The 22,973-nt window shown below is 41.2% G+C and overlaps 1 protein-coding gene across 2 annotated transcripts in view; it reads left to right on the top strand.

Annotated features, from left to right (window-relative positions):
* Positions 1 to 22,973, top strand: part of ADAMTS2 (ADAM metallopeptidase with thrombospondin type 1 motif 2) — a 263,392-nt gene that overhangs the window by 88,623 nt on the left and 151,796 nt on the right. For both annotated transcript variants that reach the window (XM_026659415.2, XM_026659414.2), the window contains exon 3: positions 13,793 to 13,946. In XM_026659415.2, the coding sequence (XP_026515200.1) occupies positions 13,793 to 13,946 (154 nt within the window). The remainder of the gene's footprint in view (positions 1 to 13,792; positions 13,947 to 22,973) is intronic.

Raw genomic sequence — 22,973 nt, 5'->3', positions numbered from 1 at the left:
AACCTTCCCCCAGCCCCCCATTTACATTAATACTTATAGGAATATTGGATTCGCTTAACATTGTTTTGCGTAAAGTAGCATTTTTCAGGACCATAACTACAACGTTAAGCGAGGAGTTTCTGTACAATACACAATTTGACTTCTATTACAGTCTAGAAATATTGTTAGCTTCAGTGGTTTGACATACAATTCTTGCCTTTTATTTATTTTCCATGCTTCATTATTTTCAGGGATCTTGTCCTTCATGGACTCTGTCTTGTCCCATTTAATTTGGATGTTATACCCAACTCACGAATCTTCAGTTGTGACCAAATGTACAAAGAGGTTAACTGAAATTCTGTTTTCATATTTTCTGGAGAACAGACACTTTTTATTCATCCTTGCTGCCTGAAATATTTAGATGCTTTTTGTTTTTGTTTTACATTTACATTTTTCACCATTTCCTTTTCAACTTGGACAAATTGTACTTTTCACACTTCCCTGCTGTTAATGGCTGGCTGCAGTTGTATTATTTTGGGTTCTTTGTGTGTATGTCTTTGTTTTAAGTTATTTTGTGTTTTGTGTTAAATGCAGTGGAACTCTTCTTGTTCTTGTTGCCATAGTACACACAGTAGATGCAGGGAAAAATGTAAAATTCTTGATCCCGAATGAAGTGGCTATATCAGTAACTGCATCCCCAGAAGGGATGGAGAAGAAGATCAGGAAAGGAGCAAATGGTAAAGAAACATAGAATTTGAGAAGGGAAAGACAGGAAAAGGTCATCTTGTCCATCCCTCCTCTGATGCAGGGATATTCCCTACAGAATGTTGTTGACTTCTTTGAGTCTAGTTTTAAATTACTCTAGTGATGTGGGTTTGTTTTATTTGTCTGTAACATCAGCTTGTGATCTGAAGCCTTTTATCCTATTCACCATAGCGGAAACCTCAGCTCTATTTTATACCCTTCTGTTCTTCATTAGGGATAGACTAGGGAGTTTGGTAGATCTTAGTGTTATAAAAGTATTAGTTGTCTCTTCAGTGCCTAGAAAATAGGGTTGGGTTTTCTGGGCACTACTACAATACAAATAATTAGTAATAATATTAACTCATTGATTTTAAGACCAGAAGGGACCATTGTGACCATCTACTCTGAACTGCATAAAACAGGCCAAAGAATTTCAACTTCTTATTCCTACCTGAATTTCCCTTCTCTGTTTTATAACATTATCCCAGTTATCCCCATCAACTGTTCTTATCCTCTCCTTGTTGTTCTCTTGAAACTTGGCAAACAGTAAGTTCATCTAGACCAACTACACATACACCTCTACCTCGATATAATGCTGTCCTTGGGAGCCAAAAAATCTTACTGCGTTATAGGTGAAACCGCGTTATATCGAATTTCCTTTGATCTGCCGGAGTGTGCAGCCCTGCCCCCCCCCGGAGCACTGCTTTACCACGTTATATCAGAATTTGTGTTATATTGGGTCGCATTATATTGGGGTAGAGGTGTATGAATTCTTTATTTAATCTTTCCTAATAAGTCAGTTTCTCTAGGGCTTAATTATTTTAGCTAGTCTTCTGAATCTTGCTTTTTGTTGACATCTTTCTTTGGGAGGGGTCCCAGAACTTCACTCAATATGAAATTTAAAGCTCATCTCTAATTTGCTGTCTATATTTTTCTGCCTTACTGCTTTCCAAGTATTGCCTTTGCTATTAGTATATGCATATGGTCTTGGACAGGCATGTATTTGGGGCAGCTAGACCTTCCTCCCACTTACATTGTTGGGACTACACTATTTAGCATGCTAGCTCAGTCAGAGCTCTCATGGGTATGTTTCCTCAAGCTGAGAATTATGCCCCCAGCTCAAAGTGTAGATGTAGCCTAAGAGAAGACAGTCAGTAGAATATGCCCAACATGGTGCAAATGGTCATGTTGCTGTTTCAGCTCACTCTGTTAGACCTTCAGTTTAAAAGCAATGGACTGTGTGACTCTTAGGCCATTGATAACCTTATATAATATCACAGGACTGTGGGCCTGAGTCTCTGGGCTTGTCTACACTTGAAACGCTACAGTGGCCCCACTGCAGTGTAGACACCATTCACATCAATGGGAAGGGTTCTCCTATTGGCAGACACAATCCACCTCCCCGAGGCAGAATTCTTCTGTTGACCTAGCCTGGTCTACACTGGGGGTTAGGTCGGCTTAACTACACTTCTCTGAGGTGTGGATTTTTCACACACCCCTGAGCAATGAAGCTGGGTTGACCTGACTGTTGCTCTGCCCCTTGTGCACTAATTAATAGTGCAAAATAAATGTGAAATGCCACCATTCTGGTTTGGTAACAGTTTACACCGTCTCTGCACTTACTTTTCATCAATGTAACTGATGGCCCAAGTTGCAGGGCAACAGAGATTCAGGCCCTGTGATCTCACAACCCTTTCTAGTAGGCACCTATAGCTGCAACACTGGCAGATTAGTTTTATTGAGCTACACATGGATTCTTAAATTCTCTCCCCTGGCATTAGTGTAGCTCCCTTGGCAACAGTGAACCAGCTGAGCATCTGGCTTTTTTAATGTTTGTATGTAGCAACTTCAGATGCAGTTTCAACCCAAAGGAGTTTTAAGTTTAGTTCTCCATCATGTGTCATTTGTCTGCAACATAAGCTTATGATCTGAAATCTTTTATCTGATTCAGCAGAGTTGAGACCGATGCTCTGTTTTATACTCCTGTGTTCATTATGGGTCTGATCCAGCTCCCACTGAAATCAGGGGAAGGCTCTTGTTGGACTAGAGGCAGTGATTACTTGGTGAAAGTCTGTGGCCCGTGTTAAGCAGGAGGTCAGACTAGATGATCATAATGGTCCCTACGGGCTTTAAATTCTATGAATCCATAACTCCCATTGGCTGTCGTGGGAGCTGGATCATGCCCTAAGCAAACATACATCTGAAGGAAACATTCCGTGATAACAACCTTGTTCCTGAGAGTTCAAGATGAACAGTTTTCCATTCGGAAAGCGTTCATTTTTCAGTTGGTATGTTCATTTATTTGTTTTTGTTTGTTTGTTATTGTTTAGGTAGAATTCATCTTCGTCTTGGTTAAAGTCACTGCAGAAACTTTCATTCCAGGTGATGCCTTAAGTTCAAATTGGATGCAGTTAATCCCTTTGGTTCTTGCTGTTAGCAAATTCATGGACTTGATATTCATGCTTTTCTTCTCTGAAAGATCAAGATTGAGAAACTGTGTTGCAGAGAATTGCAATGATTACACCCAGCTTGCAACAACAGTAATCAAGCTCAAATCCCTTGAGTGCACAGGATCTATTACATTTATCATTTTCATTCTCAGCAGCTATTTAATAACTTTTTCTCTTTCCCATTTGGAACCTGAGGGCCACAAACCTTAATGGAGTTGCCAAAATGTTCCATTTCTGGCATCATTTCTTGCTGAAGTAGCTGCTGCCTTTGGTTTCAAAAGCTATAGGGTATAAAACATCTACAGCTTAACTCTTCCGAGACAAGGATCCCCCCACTGGAAGCTGGAAGCATCTGAAAGAGAGTAGGCAAAACTGCCACCAAAAGAAGTTGTGCTCTGAGTCCCTTGATAGTAGTTGGGAAAGCTTAGTCTAGATTTGACTCAAAACACAGTAGCTAATGTGGAGCCTCCAGTGGAATCTCAGTAACAATAATTTACGCAGCGATTCTCTTAGCAGTGCAGTTTCTTTTAGGAGAAGAGTTATCTAAAGCAACTTTGGTAATGGTGTCTAGTGGTAGAAACAGGGGACTGGTAGTCAGGACTCCTGGGTTCTATTCACAGTGGCAGACATGAGTTGCTATGGGACTTTGGAAAAATCTTTTTACTTCTGTGTCTATTTTCCCATATATTAAATGGGGATAATACTTAACATACCTCACAATTGTGTGTCGTCCCCCCCCAAAGTGTTGCGTTTCTATGATGAAAGGTATAACATAAATGCAAAATATTGGGCCAGAATTTCAGCTGGTGTAAACTCATGTAGCTCCATCGACTTCAGTTGACACCAGCTGAGGATCTGGCTATTGTCATTGTTATTTATTATCTGTGAATGTCTTAGCCACTACGTAATGTGATTGCACTGACAAAGCTTTATTGGAGGTAGAAGTGAAATTCCATTGGCAGAGAGGCCTTATGTTGGTATAAATTATTTCCCTTTCATTTGCTTGGGGTTACCTTGTACTGAATGTGGAGAAACAGACTAATACATCAGATAGGGTATTGCCCTGGAACATGTAGGTAGATCATTCCGTTTTTTTTTATTTACATCCAATGAAACTGGAAACCACGTTGCATAACTGTAGAAGGGCATGAAAGAAGCTGCAAAAGGGTTGATTTCTAGTTGACAATAAGAAAAATTCATGCATTCAGTTTAAAACTCCCCCTCGGGACTGTATAAATCATTGTAGCTGTAGGGCAGTAGTAACACAGTACAATATGTGCCAACATGTTTGAAATGTTTTATGTAACTCTTCAGTACTTCTGTTCAGTTAAAAGAAAAATAGATTTACCATACTATGCAATTCTGACCCTGTAATTCAAGGCATCTTCTTAAAGAAACAAACACAATATGTCATAAGAAGCTTTTTACAATGTTTACAGAGTGAAAGAAGCTAAACAGGATTAAAAATGTAAACTAGTCCATTTCCCACCTTGTGCATTTTTCTAACTTAAACTATTGAAGGATTAAAATAGTTTATGTAGCATCTGTGAGATGACTTGTAGCACACATGATTGGGAGTCAGGAGAGCTGGATTTCAGTCCCAACTCTGACTCTAAATCACAGTGTAAATTGAGACAAGTCATTACAGCTGTCTGTGCCTCCATGTTTCCTCATTTGTAAAATGAGGATAATGATGCATATCCATTATTCCAAAGAGAGTAAGGATGGTCGGGTAGTTAAGGCACAGGCATGAATTTAAGAGATCTATATTCTGTTCCTGGTTCTGCTACACATTTCTTGTGAGATCTGGGACAAGTCATTTATTTTCTCTGTGCCTCAGTTCCCCTTCAGTGAAAATGGGATAATATTTCTCTGCCTTACTTTGATGTTGTGGAGATAAATCCATTGATTGAGAGAGGCCCATATTCCATAGTGATAAGATTCCATAGAAAACCTATAAATAAAAATAAAATGTTTAAAGTTCTTTGAGATTCTCTACTGAAAAGTGCTAGATCAGTGCCAAGTTTTATTATTATATTTTAAGAGATGTCTGTGCCCAGAATGCATTTGATTTCCATATGCTTGACTAAGACCTTGCCTAGCCATCTTGTTCCTGTGTAAATACAACCTTTTCCCATTTTGAATTGCCTAGCAAATCTCTTTGAAGCTAAACAATGAAATGCAAACCTGTAGGGTTCTTTGCTTCTGTGATTTAATTGATTAGTACGAATCAGAAGGTAATACAGTATAGTCATTTTAAGTATTTATCACTGGTTAGTTATCAAATTGGCACACGTATCTGAAATTTAAGATCATTTTTTGGATTTGTTAGTGTGCAGCTCATGTATACCCACATGTTGTTGGTTGCCTTTTTGCTTGAATGTAATCAAATATTCCACAAGGATGGGGGATTGCTGTCTTTACACAGCAAAATTGTTGTCTCTAGGAGCTTCCAAAGTGTTCTGATTTCTTGTAAGCTACTGTTTTATTAATTGACTAATTAATCAAAGACTTGGATTTATTTCTTAAAATATTAATTTGTAGGTAATGCACATTTAATCCTATTCTTCCTTTCCTTGGCTATTGAGAGGTAAATCCATCCTTGTGTGGAATAAGCAATTCTATAAGCCCATGCTAATGAGGAAAAAAGTGATCATTAATTAAACTTGAAGCTACAGGACGGGCCCAAAGTCTGGAGTCTTGAAGGAGTAGAAGCAGCAGTAGTTAGTGAGTTTACTTGAGTACAGCCTAGGACATGAAGCTGTGATGTCAATGTGAACGAGAAGACAGTTAGGTCGCTCACTGAGCACAGAGCTACAGAAGACATTTAATTAGCTATAAGAGTTAAAGCTGTGAAACCTGGAGTAATGCCCTGTAAATAGGAGAGGAGGTGGTGGTAGTTGAGGGGACTAGAAGAGAGGCATATTTTGAACTGAACTCTACAATACTGTTGGAAACCCTGGCACAGGTCCCAAGCGATAGAAAGGCAGGAGGTGCAAGGGCCACAGAGAACCAATGGAATTTCCCTTACAGAAAAAGCGAAGGGGTGGTGACAGAAATGTTTCTTGGGGTGAATGTCACCTGGGACACAATGGCCTGTCGGGTGCAGCAGCTATACTAAATGTGGCTGAGAGGTCACAGTCGGAAGCTCATTTCCTGGTTCTCAGTTCCATGCTAAATCCATTGGACCCTGCTGCCGCCTTCCTTTTTTCTTTCCCACCATGTAGTGGGAAACTAGGTATGTTTACTTACTTGTTTAGCTACTTTTGTTGTTCTAAGGCAATTATTAATTCCCTCACTAGTAATTCACAAAGCTCTTCTATGGTGAAATTACATTGACTGTCAATCGGGGTTAGACACCTGACTGCCAGTTATGCCTTTTGGAATGTTCCCTCTAAGGGTATGTCTACACTACGAAATTAGGTCGATTTTATAGAAGTCGATTTTTAGAAATCGATTTTATACAGTCGATTGCGTATGTCCACACTAAGCGCATTAAGTCGGCGGAGTGCGTCCTCACTACCATGCCTAGCATCGACTTACGGAGTGGTGCACTGTGCTATCCCACAGTTCCCGCAGTCTCCGCCACCCTTTGGAATTCTGGGTTAAGCTCCCAGTGCCTGATAGGACAAAGAACATTGTCGCAGGTGGTTTGGGGTACATTTCGTCAGTCGCCTCTCCCTCGGTGAAAGCAACAGCAGACAATCGTTTTGCGCCAGACACCAGGGCGATTAGAAGAGCACAGCAAGGCGCGCTGCGCATCAGAGAGGCTTTGAAAACCAGTTTCGTGACTGGCCAGGCTTCGGTGTGACAATTGTGTGTGTTTCTCCTTGATGCAAACCCACCCCCTTTGTTGATTTTAATTCCCTGTAAGCCAACCACCCTCCCCCCTTTGAAATAAAGTAACTATTATTTTGAAACCATGTATTCTTTCTTTATTAATTAAAAAAAATGAGATAACGGACAAGGTAGCCCGGGTGGGGTGGGGGAGGAGGGAAGGACAAGGCCACATTGCTTATTGTAGCCACACTAAAAATCAAATTGTTTGAATGACAGCCTTCTGTTGCTTTGGCCATCCTCTGCAGTGGAGTGGCTGGGTGCCCGGAGCCTCCCCTTCCCACCCTCCCACCCCCCGCGTCTGGGTGAGGAGGCTATGGAACATGGGGATGAGGATAGGCGGTTATACAGTGGATGCAGCGGGGGTCTGTGCTCTTGTTGGCTTTCCTGCAGCTCCAACAGACACTTCATCATCATGTCCATTTGCTCCCCCAACAGATGCTTCATCATGTCCTTTCCTGGCCTCTGCCACTGAATGCCTTCATGCATTAAGCTGTGCCCTATCAATGTGGGAGGACTGCATGAGCTCGGAAAACATGTCATCGCGAGTGCATTTTTTTTGCCTTCTAATCTGCGATAATCTCAGGGACAGAGATGATAGGGGGAGCGTAGAAATATTCTACGCTCTACGATTCTGGGGGTACTGCATGGTCACCTGTGCTACTGAGTTTGCCACGCTGACCAAACAGGAAATGAAATTCAAAAGTTCCCGGAGCTTTTCCTGTGTACCTGGATAGTGCATTGGAATTCAAAGTGCTGTCCAGAACGGTCACAATGGAGCACTCTGGGATAGCTCCTGGAGGCCAATACCGTTGATTTGCGTCCTCACTACCCCAAATTCGACCCAGCAAAGTCGATTTTAGCGCTACTCCCCTCGCCGGGGAGGAGTACAGAAGTAGATTTGAAAAGCCCTTTAGGTCGACGGAACGGGGTTGGTTGTGTGGACACATTCGTTTTTAAATTGACCTAACGCGGCTAAATTTGACCTAACCCCGTAGTGTAGACCAGGCCTAAGTGAGTAAATGGAAAAACAGAACATTTTTTTTTACTCACTTCCTTATATTTTTAGCAATCTCAGATATTAGCTACAACTCTAGTAGGGCAAAATATTCAGAGATGTGATGGGAGGGTTTTGTGTGTTGTCATCTCTTTAAAGTGGCAACTCAGTTTCTGTTTTAATCACAGTCTTGCCCCATCTTCCCCTCTCTACAATCCAACAAAGGCATATCATCCTCAAAATTGCTAGGTTGGGATTTTTCTACCACATCTGAATTAAATTAGACAAGAAATCTGGTTTAGGATAATCCAAAATGTATTCCCCAGACTCCAAACAGCCTTCTAACTTTTTCTGCAGCTTTTATAACAAAAATATGAGGGAGAAAATATGCAGGAGGGAGATCACACTTAGTTTACTGGGCTATGTTAAATGTGATTTTTAGTGTCCATGATAAACTTTTTGTTGGTCAGGTCCTAACTTTGGGATAGCTCATCAGTTTGTGATCTAGCCTATAGGGAGCACAGTGGAGAAGAGAGCGCGTGATGTTAGTAGAATGGTGAACACTGAGCTCCTGCAGTCCTTAAAACGTCCTGTCAGATCCCGCTGGCCAGTGTTAGGAGGTGCACTGCACACGCCCCTTTTACCAGGCTTGGTGGGCCTCCATACCCTCCAACTTCCACATGGCTTAATAGGCTCATCAGTGTCTCCTTTTCCTCGATGGGATAGCATTCTCCATGCTTTCTTTCTGAAGTGCCCCCTATGTGGCTTAGACTCCCAAATAACTTTCTTACTAATCTGAGGAGGGTTTGTTCTCTTAACTGCATCTTCCTTATGATTAAGTATCTTCTTCTGCTCCGCTTCTTGATGCTTGTTAATGAGCTGTAAGAGGTGCTTGACTTGAGTAATTTGTGGTGAGGATATAAAGCCTTTGGAAGGAGGGCCTAGGGGTATCCTCTCTTGGGAAATATTTGGAGACTATGGGCTATTTGGTGCATCCCAAAGGCAAATACCTTTTCTCTTCATTAGTATTTTGTACAAGCTAGGGGATAAGGCACTCCTGGCAGGGATGATTTAGCAATAGCCTTCCCCCAGTATAAGCACCCCAAAACAAATGGGGAACGGGGAAGAGTCAGCTCAGCATTTCTTCCAGAGTTTCAAGTCATTTCTATGGCTGGCGCTGAATTCCATGTCTGGTCCTGAATTACACAGCATTTACTGTGGCTCGAGAATCATAGTAAACTGGAGGCATTGTTTATAGGTGACTAATGAATATGCAACAGTCCTGGGCATTGACTAAAAATAAAAAGCTAGAACAGAATACAAAAGACACTGCTCTTTGCAGCTACTTTTGAACTTCTAGTTCTCTTGAAGCAATTACCCTTCCTCTGCTCCAAAAATTGGTAACTTAATAGTGAATGGGCCCAATTCTGCTTTACTTTCCACTGGGGTAAATCCAGATGATCTTCAGTGACTTGTTGAATTTCCTCTGAACTAACCTTTGGACCAAATTCTGCTTTCAGTTCCACAAAGAATTTGATCTTTCAGTTTTTGCCATCTAGAAATACTCTCCGGGAAATTACTGTAACATTATAATGATAGTAGTGATTGTTAAACTTTGAGAGCTTCAAACGTTTATTTTCTTGGCACAAACAGTGTTGTCACTAGTGTGGGATATGGCAACAGTGAAGAAAAGAACTTGTCATGTAAATGGCATGTTCATGCTCATGCGAACACCTCTTCTGCCTTTGACTTGGGAGTTCTTTTGAGTTGCACATATTACACTATTTGCCGGGTCGTAAAACCTCATGATGTTGCGCTTGTATCCACAGATGTACCATAGCAAGAACTATTTTTTTCTGATTTCCTGGGTAGAAACGATAATAAAAATACGTAGCAATTACGGTGAGCTTTTCATAGCAACGCATTTGACAAACATTATCTAATCAGCCCTCATGGCTCCCCTATGAGATAGGTAAGTATTATCCCTATTTTACAGATGGGCAAATGAGGTACAGAGGTTAAATGACTCACTCAGAGGTACCAGGCAGGCAGGAGTCCTTAGAACTTCCTAATACCCAGTCCTCTGCTCTAGACACTTAAACCACACCTTTCTTCTAGGCCTGTGTTAGCACCTTTCCTCAGAGGTCTGCATGTGAGAGCCTGAGTGGTAAAGCTCGGATCTGGAACAGGATCGGATTCCATACTTTCCCCGTGTTTGGAGTATGGAGGCTGCAGATTTGACATTTCAGTTCAGCTTGTTACATCGAGAGGCGTGGATTGTAAAGTGTGGAACTTCCCCAGAATAGGTTTGGGTCTAGTATTGGGCTCAATTCTACCGTGACCTTCATTATCACTTAGATTGTGAACTCCGCAGGACTTGGATTATGGCTTCTTTTCTGTTTGGAAAGTATCTAGTATATAAATAAATAAAAATAAGAGCTACTATTCACGTTGATTATTTCCCTGTGAGTGGCAGCACATTTGCTGTACTTTACCATATCTGTGTGTGCAGTTTACTGCAGTTACACACACAAACAGATAGATGGGTACAAACACATTTGTTGCACACATTCACTGGTATACTATGATGTCCAGCAATGCAAAGCAGCCATAAACCTGGCTTAGCTCACCAGAGCAATGCAAACCCCAGAGACCACTAACCTGAGTTTACATCTCTGGACAGAAGCAGCTGCAGTGTACTGGTGAATCTGGCCCTGTACACGCAGTTATGATAATTGTACTCACAATTTTGGTAAACCGGTATACAAGTGAAGGCACATTTTGAATGTGTGAATGCTTTCCATGGAAAAATTTTCATTTTCTTTTTGACAAACAGAAGGCCCAAACCCCAAAATATTTTAGTTTGGAAATGGTGCCTCATTTCTCCAGTCTCTTCCATAGGCAGGACTCTCATCATGCACTGCTTTCCTCTCCAAGAGGGGAGACCAAGATGCATCAGGTGAAATGTAGTCTGACCAGGGTGCCTACAATGGAGAATGGGAGCATAAGGCACTATGGCAGCTTTTCTGAGCATGCACATTTTTGCTCCTTTCTTGATCTGTAGTTGTGCATATTTCATGCAAAGTTTTGAAAATGTAGCTCTTGGCATATGTATCCTTTTAAAAAAAGATATAAAGCAACAGAACATCAATTCCAAAGTTTCTTTGTACACATTCCGGTTTACAGGAACAAGATCAATTGCTTTTTACCCAGTTTAGCGTTTGTTTTCTTGGTTGTCTTAGCTTGCTTGGCTGCTGAGCCTGCTTCACCTTCCTTGTGTCTGATGTAGAATCTAAATTAGATAAAAGGAATCAGGACAGGATTTCAAATTCAGTTTGCTCGCTGTATAGGCAACAGAGTAGCAACCTGAACTGCTTGAATATAATTTTGTTTCTTTAATCCTTCCCCTTTAATCTGTTTTTATATACACTATATATATAAAAATAAATCAAATCTAGGACTGGAAGTCTTGCCTAATGTAAGTTAAGACATGACAAATGAACCTGACATTTTTTCAAGAAGGGAATCAAAGAGCATGCTGTATTTATAGCAGCAGCAAAAGTAGTTTACTGTTTTGTAGCAAAAGTATTTCTGTGCACTTGCACTGTATTAAAATGTTACCATTTGGGGCAGGAGTAGGCAACCTATGGCACGCATGCTGAAGGCGGCAAGCGAGCTGATTTTCAGTGGCACTCACTCTGCCCAGGTCCTGCTCACCGGTCTAGGGGGGCTCTGCATTTTAATTTAATTTTAAATTAAACTTCTTAAACATTTTGAAACCTTATTTACTTTACATAAAACAATAGTTTAGTTATATATTATAGACTTATAGAAAGAGACCTTCTAAAAACGTTAAAATGTATGACTGGCACGCGAAACCTTAAATTAGAATGAATAAATGAAGACTCGGCACACCACTTCTGAAAGGTTGCCGACCCCTGATTTGGGGTATGGTGGAGTGTCCAAATGACAACAACAGTAGTTTGGACATTGACTTCAAAGGGGCCAGAAATTGGGTCCCTTTTTGGTTCTCTTGGGAGTGCTATGGCCTACAAATAATTTGGAATCCAAGGTGCTTAGATACCACGATAATGAGTGTGGTATAAATGTGCAGACACACTCATTTGCACATGCTGTAAGTCTGGTGATCGGATGGGGGTACTGTGCTTACTGGTGGTTGACTCTGTAGTGCAGGGGTGGCCAACTTGTGGCTCCGGAGCCACATGCGGCTCTTCAGAAATTAATATGCGGCTCCTTGTATAGGCCCCGACTCCAGGGCTGGAGCTACAGGCTCCAACTTTCCAAGGTGCCGGGGGGTGCTCACTGCTCAGCCACAGGCCCTGCCCCCACTCCACCCCTTCCCGCCCCCCCTCAGCCTGCAGTGCCCTCGCTCCCCCCCTTCTTCTCCCCCCGCCCAAGAGCCTCCTGCATGCCACAAAACAGCTGATTGGGAGGTGCAGGGACGGAGGGGGAGGCGCTGATCGGTGGGGCTGCCAGTGGGTGGGAGACGCTGGGAGCGGGGTGAGGGAGCTAATGCGGGGCTGCTGACGTATTACTGTGGCTCTTTGGCAATGTACATTAGTAAATTCTGGCTCCTTCTCAGGCTCAGGTTGGCCATCCCTGCCCTAGTGTCACTGATTAGCAGAATAAAGAAAAGGGAGTTAATAGGTGAAGGAGCCAGCTTCCAGAAGGCTACATTTGGTGGTGATAGTACATTCAGTACTACTAAGAATTTCTTTTGCTGTGTTTCATGTCATCATAATCAAGGCTTTCTGTTTACAAAACTAGAGTTCTTTAGTTGAAGTTCTCAAATGTAGATGTGCAAACACATATGTACCCATCTTGTCAGGAAAATCAATGAAAGCCAATTGTCGACTATCTTAACCTTCCTCGGCAGAGCAGTACTATAACATTACACAAACATTTGTGGTGAAAGGCTAGATATTTTTCCATCCAAATAAAAATGTTGGAAAGATAGCTTGTTCGCTAAGTTTGTTTTTTACTACCAATCTTAATGACTTTCACACTGCTCTAGTTAGCAGTGGACATGCTGAGAATGCTTGTGTCAGGCTTTTCTTTTGTGCTTCAATGGACAAGTAAGGTTTTCAGTTTTTCATACCAGTATATTTGTCCTGGTTTGGATTTTTAAGCTTTTATCCCTTAGAAACTTATTACAGAAAATTATATTTTAATTGTTTTTTGCTAACTGGCTAAGAAAGTTTGTGCCAGTTCAGTCCTTTGTGTCATCTTTACATGATGCATTAATGCAGGAGAAAAATTTACAAAGCTTATTTGCCAGCTAACCAGGCTTAGCACTTCACCATCTTGTCTCTGAATAGAAAGGTCTGATCAAGCACCACAGAATTGTACATCTGGGACGGCTCATGATGCTGAATTGATCCTGTATTTAGCAGGCATGGGTATTCATACAACACTGGAGCAATTTGTGGCTGACAAATCACTATAGTCATATTACCTGTTTCTTTGTAGTTGATTTCTAATTGAGAGTCCATTTCCACATACATATTTTAGTCCCAACCCTTGCTAATTAGATTCTAGTAGAAATCCCTTTGGTCTGGTGTTTTACCTTTGTCCTTCCTTGTCAAGTTGAGGCATTAATGCTACATTTTGCTCTAATAAAGAATTCATCTCGTTTACTCCCTGCACTCTAACTGCTCTCTGAAGAGTGCTAAAGTGTGCTTAAGCATATTGTAACTGTTTACTCACAATATCTGCTGTATGCATAGTAACTTAAAATGTTCCATCTCTGTCCTGTCATTCCTAGGCAGGCATGATTCGCACAGACAAGGACGAGTTCTTCATTGAGCCTCAGGAGAAGGGCAGTCAGGAGGAAGACGGAGGCAGGACGCATGTGGTATATCGCAGAGCAGCTGTCAAGAAGCCACTTCGCACTGAGAACACAGATATCCAGTATAAAGGCAAGGCTGAGATGTTAATGACAACTGGTGTCTAAAGCATAGCTAAAAGCATGTATCTAGTAAGCAGCGTCTATGATCTGCCACCTCTGGCTGTTTGTCCTTGAGAGTGGAAATACCTTTTCTGCTCTTTATACGTGGAAGGGTGGGGGAAGGTTGGGCTAGATTAAACAAGCATTGCAGCAGCCTTAAACACTTGCCAGTGTGGCAGATCTTTTCCCCTTTTAATGTACAGATAGGAGTGGTAATTCACCCATGGTGAAGCTGTAGGGTGACCAGACAGCAAATGTGAAAACTCGGGCCAGGGGGGTAGGGGGTAATAGGAGCCTATATAAGAAAAAGACCCCAAAATCGGGACTGTCCCTATAAAATCGGGACATCTGGTCACCCTATGAAGCTGGCACATTACAAGCCTATGTAAGAGCAACCCCGGGGCATCACAGGTGGAGCAGCAATGTGGTGGTTCCTGTACACCTTTCAAACGCGGGGGAAACATTGTCCACACTGGCTCTGCACAGGCTACCTTGGAAGGCTGCAGTGGGGGCAGTGGTGTCTGGGCTTTGTGCTGGCACCCTCTTCATGGGGGATGGGGTGCCATTGGGGGTGGTTAATTTCACCCCAGAGGAATAAGATTTTGTGTCCTCAGACACAGATATGGAACTCCCATTGAATTGTGTATCCATGTTTGAGGGTAGAATTTGACTCAATATGTTGTGGAAAGAGCTGTATTAAAAGGAGTCTCAACGCTGCCAAGAAGTCTGCACTGTCTGACATAAGCAGTCTTGTATAGAAAAGAATTTTCTACCTACATGTATGGTAACTGCTTTTGCCAAGTGCCCCTTTAGCTGAGTGAGCAATGGATACAAATCTTGTAAGTGGATGTTTTCACAGCTAATATTAATACTGCTATTGACTGGATTGTTTGGGTGGCAAAGCAAAAAGCAGCCACATTTTGGGCCCAACTCTGTTGTACAGTATAGTAAATTAATTTATTACTAATAATTTAAGAGCAACCTAATACTTTAGTGTTAGTTTGTTGCAGTTCTGTTATTACATACGTACTAGGTGTGTAATTGCCATCAGCAGAAGGCTTTTTTCCAAGGGTCCTCAATGTCCCTGTAATTATCTGGCCCTTCAGTACCAACTTCTAAAGACAAATATAAAATTATGATACATTTGTAAATTTCTGCCATTTCAGTGGCAGAAATGAAGCACATAAACCAGTTAGAATGCTACACATTAACAGAGACCAGGCTGTAGAAGTATAAAAAAGGCAAATAGGATCTCTTCTCCTTCAGGCCATATTCGGAGCGTATGGTGATGTAAGTTACACAGGGCTCGAATTGAAAACAAAAAGTAGTAGCGGTCTCCTAAGCTTCACCCACTTGAGACATCAAAATGAGATGCCAGTCAAAGTAGATTGTGCAGATGTCCTCTGGTGAGCTCCTCGAGCTGACTCACTTTCAGTGGGATTCAGATACAGCCCTGGACAGAGCTGGACTAAGGCAATTGGCATGTGCCTAGGGCCCCTCCTCCCGGAGTCACATGATGGAATTTGTTATATTAATACATGCTTATGCCATTATTGTAATGTTGGAAAATATCTCTGTCAAGCCGTTTCCTTTTAAACAAAAGAGATTTAATTTTATTCACACCTTATGGCAGTATTTTTGTTTTTAGATGGTAAATATTCCTCAGGAGTAGGAGTTTGATACACAAAAAAGCACAAATCATATTTCAGTTTTGATAGCTCAGCTCAAATATTGGCATGCTGTACCTGCTAGAGGAAGACCCTTGACAGCAGTATCTCAAAACACCTCAGTAAAATGTAGAGACCTAGTGTATGCCTTTCTCTCATAGAGCTGTCTGAAAAAAATCCTATTGTAGCAGTCTGGTAGGCATAATAGAGCAATTACAAAGCCAAAATGACAATTATGTTGCAACATTATAGTTCAACCTGTGACTATACGTAAGTACACTGCAATTCTGTGTTTATACAGCACCTTGCACACGGGGGTAGAAGGAGCTACCACAATACAAATTGTTGTTGTTTTTAATAATAGAAAGGTAAGCAAACTGTAATTAAGAGTTAAGAAGCGTGCTTAATGAAGAGGGTGATGAAGAGAGAGTCTGATCCTGCTGGGCTTAGGACTCTGAGTTTATTTGAATGAATGCAGACTTCTGCTTGGGGAAGGGATGACTATTTTAAGTAGAGATGATTGAAATTCTTCAAATTTCAAAATTTCAATGAAAATTTAAAAGAAAAATCATGGAAAATTTTGATAAACGTTTTTTGCAAAATTCCCTCCCAACTCTCACCCCATTTTTTCACCAGTTGGTTGAACATTTTCAATGTTTTGACATTTTGAAAAAAGGAGGAACAGTGTTAGGAAAATTTTCATGAAATATTTTTTTTTTAAACTGGATCTAATTTTAAGTCTTCTAATTTTTTCCCATTCAGTCTGGCTTTTCCCATCACTACTGAAAATATGCAACCTCTACTGCTGGCAGGTTGATATTCATGAGTGAAAACTGCTTGAAGGCAGCTGTTATTTATGCTCCGGTCTTGTCAGTGTTTCAACAAGTGTTTGAATACTAAGCCATTGTTTTCTTTAAAGGAAAATACTAGCTGACCTCTCTTCTCTGGCTTTCTGGGTATCATTATTCCAGTTCAGTCTTGCATCTGGAGACTCCATTTCCCATTTGAAATGATGGAGCAGCTGTAGAACTGGGTTCAGCTGGCTATCCACTGAGCACATCACAGGGAAGGATGAAAGGTGCATGGCTTGGCTTTCTCCGGGATGCAACTAGAGGTCATAGGAGGAGCCAGTGTCTGGTTGAGGGAATGATGTCCTGCTTCCATAGGGTATAAAAGGATGATGTCACATTTGCTCCACCTTGGCATTGGTTGTAGTGAATTTTACATTACCAGATACTGTAAGGTGAACTTGAGAGCAGCGTTTTTCTAACATTTGTGTCCGTACTTCTTTCTTTTTCTTTTCTTTTATAACAAGGGAAATGGGGACTTTATTCCAGCTGTTCAAAAAATCAACCTCCTAAACACTGGGGACACTGGGGTATTCTTCTTTATATATAAAGGTTCTGCAGACATGTTTTTTAATAAATGGAATGTGCTGGGAGAGAACAGATGTGAAAAAAATGGCAAATGTATGTTCTGATTCAAGACTATCTCAGATTTTCTTCTGAGTTTAAACAAAACACTATCCAAGTAGAAGGGGAAAAGTAAATACCACTTTCTGACAGCTTAAATCACGGATTTTGGCAGAATTTTCTGTTTTTGGCAAGGTGACAATAATAGTCTAAGGGTATGATATATCCACCCACTCTTGCCTTTCTCACACAACTCTATTTTTCCAGTATATTAATAAACAAACCACTTATGCTTTAGAACTTCAGAGTTCAAACAGCACATTAGTACTGTAGGAGTTATTATGTTTTGACCAGAATCTGGATAATTCTTTTAGAAAGAGGCAGAAACATTTTCATGTGCTAGTTTGTGTGTTGCAGGTAAGTTGTTAAACTCTCCAGCAGGAATATACCCTGTATTTTCTGCTGATTATATTCTTAATACATAAATGGATATAATAATTTGTCTTCTTCTAATTATGCCCTCTATATTGCAGTGTAGTGGGCATCTTTAAAACTTATTGTTTTGAAAGATTCTACTACGGTATTTCTAGTAGAAGTCCTCATTATATAGATGGGAAATATTGCTTGAGAATGGTAAAAACTTTTACACAGTAAAACTTAAGTGTGCCCATTATATCATGCATAGAATATTGTTTTTCTGACTTTGATTTATTGTGATATTTTGTTCAAATGTTCTTTACATGTGAAATAAAGAAATGATGTTTTTATTAAAGTTGAGATCATGTCTAAAAAACGCAAGAATTAATTTTGCACGTGCAAAAGTGGGTTCTAGTTAAAGACAGTTTGAAGATCAGCCCCATAAAAAAGAAACGTTTTTATAGCATGTGTACAGTTAAATCCTCATGTCCATTCTTATGGTGCATGTGATCAATTGAAAGGAAATAATTCTACTAAAGTTTTCCTTAACATGTGCGTTTTCTTTCTTTAAATCATGGGCTACATACACCACAAATGTCCAAGTTTCAAGTAAGTTTTGATATTGCTTGATGGAGAGGCAGAGACTCAATTTTAATTGATTCATTTATTATGCAGATGAAGGATTTCTTTAACAAGGAACAGTTTATTATAGAACAAGGCTGCAAGTTAATTAACTAGAACCATCTTGAAACAGACAAATCATTCTTGCCCTAACTACCAACTCAATCCTTGGAATTTCCAAAGCCTGTTGAGACACTCAGATCCCACCATGAGCATATGCTGAGCACTTGGCCCTGCCTACAAAGTCTTAGCTTCCTGAAGTTCTGCGACCCATAGACAGTACTGGGTCCCTGAACACAGAGTCCTTACCTACAAACTCAGAGCCTGTTGAGGCGTTCTGAAAGGCAGGCACATTCATTCAATTTCAGACCTGTCCACGGGCAAATGCATAGCTCTACCTGACCAGAATCCATATCCTGCAATGGTGCCTACTGTCCACTTGGGTGATATGTTTTAAAACAACAAAAAACTCATCCACTTGATATCCATGAGGGATGGACTCACGCTAGCACATAGAAGTGTAGCCGTCCTTTCTGATGCCAAACTCCAGAGGTGTGGTTGTTTGGGTACCCCCATAAATGTGACCATTTTTGTCTGAGTTCGATGCGTGTGCAATACCTTTCCTACTCTGTGCATGTAGTTTCCCTGGTCATGTGTGAAGCAGTGAAGCTTCCGAGCAGGGACCTGTTTCTGGCATAATAGTGGAGGAACTGAAGATCGTAGCAGATGTGCAGATTCATAGGCACAATAACATCGTAATAATTAATAGCCATACAGTACATTTATACTGTACCCTTCTCCAAAACACATTCCTGGGTTGTTTCCTATATAATTAAAAGCAGCAAACCTCCTTTCCAATTGGATTCACAAACTAAAGTGAGCCAGTCCACTGAACAGAATGAGGAAGTTAGATCAGTAACCATGAGAGCTAGACTTTCTCCAGAAAATTATAGTGACTTTTCAATTTGATGAGTGTGCTTGTTAAAGTGAAACCTGGTCATGTCTTTGTTAATTATTTTAGCTTGTTTAATTGATGAATCTCCTTCCCAATTGCCCATCAATTCAGAAGGCTGCTACAGTAAGCAAATTTAAGGAGCTCAGCTAACAAGTCACCCAAGACTTCTGAGAGTACTCAAATATGAAATTGTAGAACTACTAACTGTTGTATGTAACCTGTTGCTTAAATCAGCCTCTGTACCAGATCTGTGGAGGGTAGCTAATGTAAGGCGTACTTTTAAAAAGGGCTCCAGAGACAATCCTGGCAATTGCAGGCTGGTGAGCCTAACTTCAGTACCAGGTAAACTGGTTGAAACCACAGTAAAGAACAGAATTATCAGACACATAATAAACATGCCATGTTGAGGAAGAGTCAACATGGCTTTTGTACAGGGAGATCATGCCTCACCAATCTATCACAATTCTTTGAGGGAGTCAACAAATATGGACACGGGTGATCCAGTTGATATAGTATATTTGGATTTTCAGAAAACCTTTGACAAGTTCCCTCACCAAAAGCTCTTAAGCAAAGTAAGCAGTCATAGGTTAAAAGGGAAGGTCCTCTTATGAATCAGTAATTGTTTCCTATCTTTTAATCAAAGGGTAGGAAACAATGGAAAGAGGTGTAAAGCGGGTCCCCCAAGGATCTGTACTGAGATCTATGCTGTTCAACTTATTCATAAATGTTCTGGAAAAGGGGTAAACCTTGAGGTCACCAGGTGGGCCTGGTTGGTTCAAGTTCAGGGTCAACCACCAGTGGCTATGTGGGGATGGCTGCGATACCTGCCCTCTTCTAACCCAGTGCAGAAACTCCAGGAGAGCAAGGCTCATTCCCAATCCCATCTCCTAATGTCCTGTAGTGGGGAGGTGTTGGGATTTTGGGGCCCTTTGCTGACATAGCTGTAAGGGCTGGGGACATTTCCCTCCCTCAGCACTGGTGGCGCATTAGATAGCCACTCCCCGCATGTTTGGTTTTGGGGGCCATGTTCTCCAAACTTCAATAAATGTTGAGGGGGAAAACACATGGCAATTTAGATTTAACTAAACAAAAGATAGAAAAGTAAAATGTACAGTAAATAAAGTTATAAAAAGTTAGATGACGGTTCTTGTAGGTTTCAAAGATTGTATTTCAGAGGAAAGCTCTTCCATCAGAGTTCATCAGACTGTCAATGCTATTGATTTACTATAGTATTCAAATTACTTTAAAAAAAATGCACATTTGTTTTGTATTTCTTGGGATTGCCTGAAATGATACATAAATTGGCTGTAAATTGGCTGGTTGCCATTCTAATTTAAAGAAACTATGCCAGTTACCTTTGCAAAGGAATTGTTCCATTAGAAAACTGAAGTTCCTCCAAATCCAATCGATATTTCCTTTCAGTGTGTACCCCTGATGATTAATGACTGTTCTCTTATTTTGCAGTCACTAAGGCAGCAGTGACAATATTTTTTTTTGTCTCCTTCCTACATCATATGTGCATGATAAATACGTCTGTCTTTCTCTTGTCTTTGATGGTCTCTGAATTTCACTTTGCTGATTCACAGAGCTTCTCTGGAGAGAGATGGATTGATTATTCAGATGCGATTCAACTTTTGAATAAGATGCAGGGTTATGCACTTGTGGATAAACAAGTCTCCAGGGACTGTTATTAGGCCATTGGATGTCACTCTTGCTAACTGCAGATGTGGCTGATGAAGCATTTCTTTGCTAGCATAAGAAAATATGTGTCTTGAAGCAGTTTTAACAAGAAGCTTTTGGATAGTCTTAGAGATGTCTCTTTTCATAGCTCAAACAGCATTTTTTAACATGCTGATCTGTTGTCTTAATTCTTCTCATACATACAGTGAAAATTTATCTATGATGCTGACTTTTCTAAAAACATTTCTGTCTTGCCTGTTAAACAGTCTCTCCGTATCAGTGGTCTCCAAGCTGTGGGGTATGCCTGCAGGGTGCAGTGTGGAGGAACGTTTGGGTTGGGGAGCGCATGGTGGGGCCCGGGCCAGCCCACACTGGGGGCCAGGAGGGAGCACCAGCCAGTCCCGCTCTGTCCCCAGCTGCAGTTCTACTCCGCCCCCTGCCCAGCTCCCTGCCCAGCTCCAGCCACAGCTCTGCTCGCTTCCCAGCCCGGCTCTGCCCTCGTTACCTCTTCGCCCACAGGCCAGCTCCGCCTCTAGCCCCAGCTCCTTCCCCATCCCCAGTTCTGCCTCCAGCTCTTCCTTCAGCCCAAGCTCCTCTGCTGAGCCCAACTGTGCAGTAATGGAGATGGGGAGCGCGGATAGAATCCATTACTGGTAAGGGGGAAGCACGACCGGAAGCGTTTGGGCACCATTACTCCATATTGTCAAGGATCAGGGGGTAGCCGTGTTAGTCTGTATCTACAAAACAACAAGAAGTCTGGTGGCACCTTAAAGAGTAAGGCCTGGTCTACATTAACACCCCAATTCGATCTAAGGTACGCAACTTCAGCTACGTGAATAACGTAACTGAAGTCGACATACCTTAGTTCGAATTTACCGCGGTTCAGACGCGGTCCACACGCGGCAGGCAGGCTCCACCGTCGACTCCGCGGTACTCCTCTCGCTGAGGTGGAGTACCGCAGTCGACGGCGAGCACTTCCTGGTTCGACTTATCGCGTCCAGACCAGACGCGATAAATCGAACCCGGAAGTTCGATTGCCAGCCGTTGAACTACCGCGGTAGTGTAGACCTGGCCTAACAGATTTATTTGGGCATAAGCTTTCGTGGGTAAAAACCTCACTTCTTCGGATGCCCAAATAAATCTGTTAGTCTTTAAGGTGCCACCAGACTCCTTATTACTCCATATTGTATTCATCATAAAGTAACTCAGATTTATTTAAACAAATTTCTGGCTTAAAAGAGGTACTGCGCTTTTAATTTCCAAACTCAATTTTTTTTTGGGGGCGGGGGGAGGGCGGCAAGTATCTTGTTTTCTTCCCAACCTCCCTTACTGAAAAACCCAGTGAATATATAGTGAGAGTTAAACTATTGCTAACATGGTCAACCATAGATGGTGAAATAATAATTAATAAAGGAAATAACAATGGGTAAGTTTATATCTCCCAATCTGCTGATCCTTACTTCAGTAAAAGTCCAGTACATACTCTCAGTGTTCATATCTTTGCTAACAGACAGGGTTCTTGCATTTGGCTGGCTGAAATGTGGAATACTATCCTTTTTCCCATAATGGATATATTCTTCTATCATAGTGGTTCCCAAATTGTGGCCTGTTGACGGTCATTGGTCCATGAAGCATTTGCTCACGGTGTGGGGGCAGGCTAGAATCTTAACAGTCCATTTTTTCTCCACTGCCCATAAGGACATGGGTGGCAGGATGGTGGTGTTTGAAATACTGGTGGAGATTTTGTGTGGGGAATTAATTGAATTTTGCTACACCTATTGTGGAAGAGAAGGATGTAATCCATGTAAATCCATGTAAAGACTGTATCATAAGGCCTGCTCACAAGGTGACTGAATTAAAGTTGCATAGGCAACCTTAATGTTCTTGTAAATATAACTTATTTTTGTAGATAATAAATAAATTGCATTCAGAGAAGTTGAACATACATTAAATAATTTTCTAATATTACGTTTCCAAGAAAGCCAATGCTGTAGTTATAGTAATGTTGTTAGTTCACCAGTGGGAAATGTGGGAGTTTGCCAGTGAGAACATGATTATGCATTGGTAGGTATGTATCTACCTGACAATTTGTCTATTAAGATGGGGTCCACAATACAGTACTTGAGAACTTTTGCTCTAATAAATTCACTTTCAACATGGGCGTTAGAAACTCAATAATATATATTACTGAAGTTCTGCAGCTACTATCTTTGGCACCACAATAGTATGATTATTCTTTTAAGCCC

The sequence above is a fragment of the Terrapene carolina genome, unplaced genomic scaffold (assembly GCF_002925995.2).
Source record: "Terrapene carolina triunguis isolate 2854851 unplaced genomic scaffold, T_m_triunguis-2.0 Scaffold629, whole genome shotgun sequence".
NCBI lineage: Eukaryota > Metazoa > Chordata > Testudines > Emydidae > Terrapene > Terrapene triunguis.
This window is presented reverse-complemented; position numbering and strand designations above follow the sequence as displayed.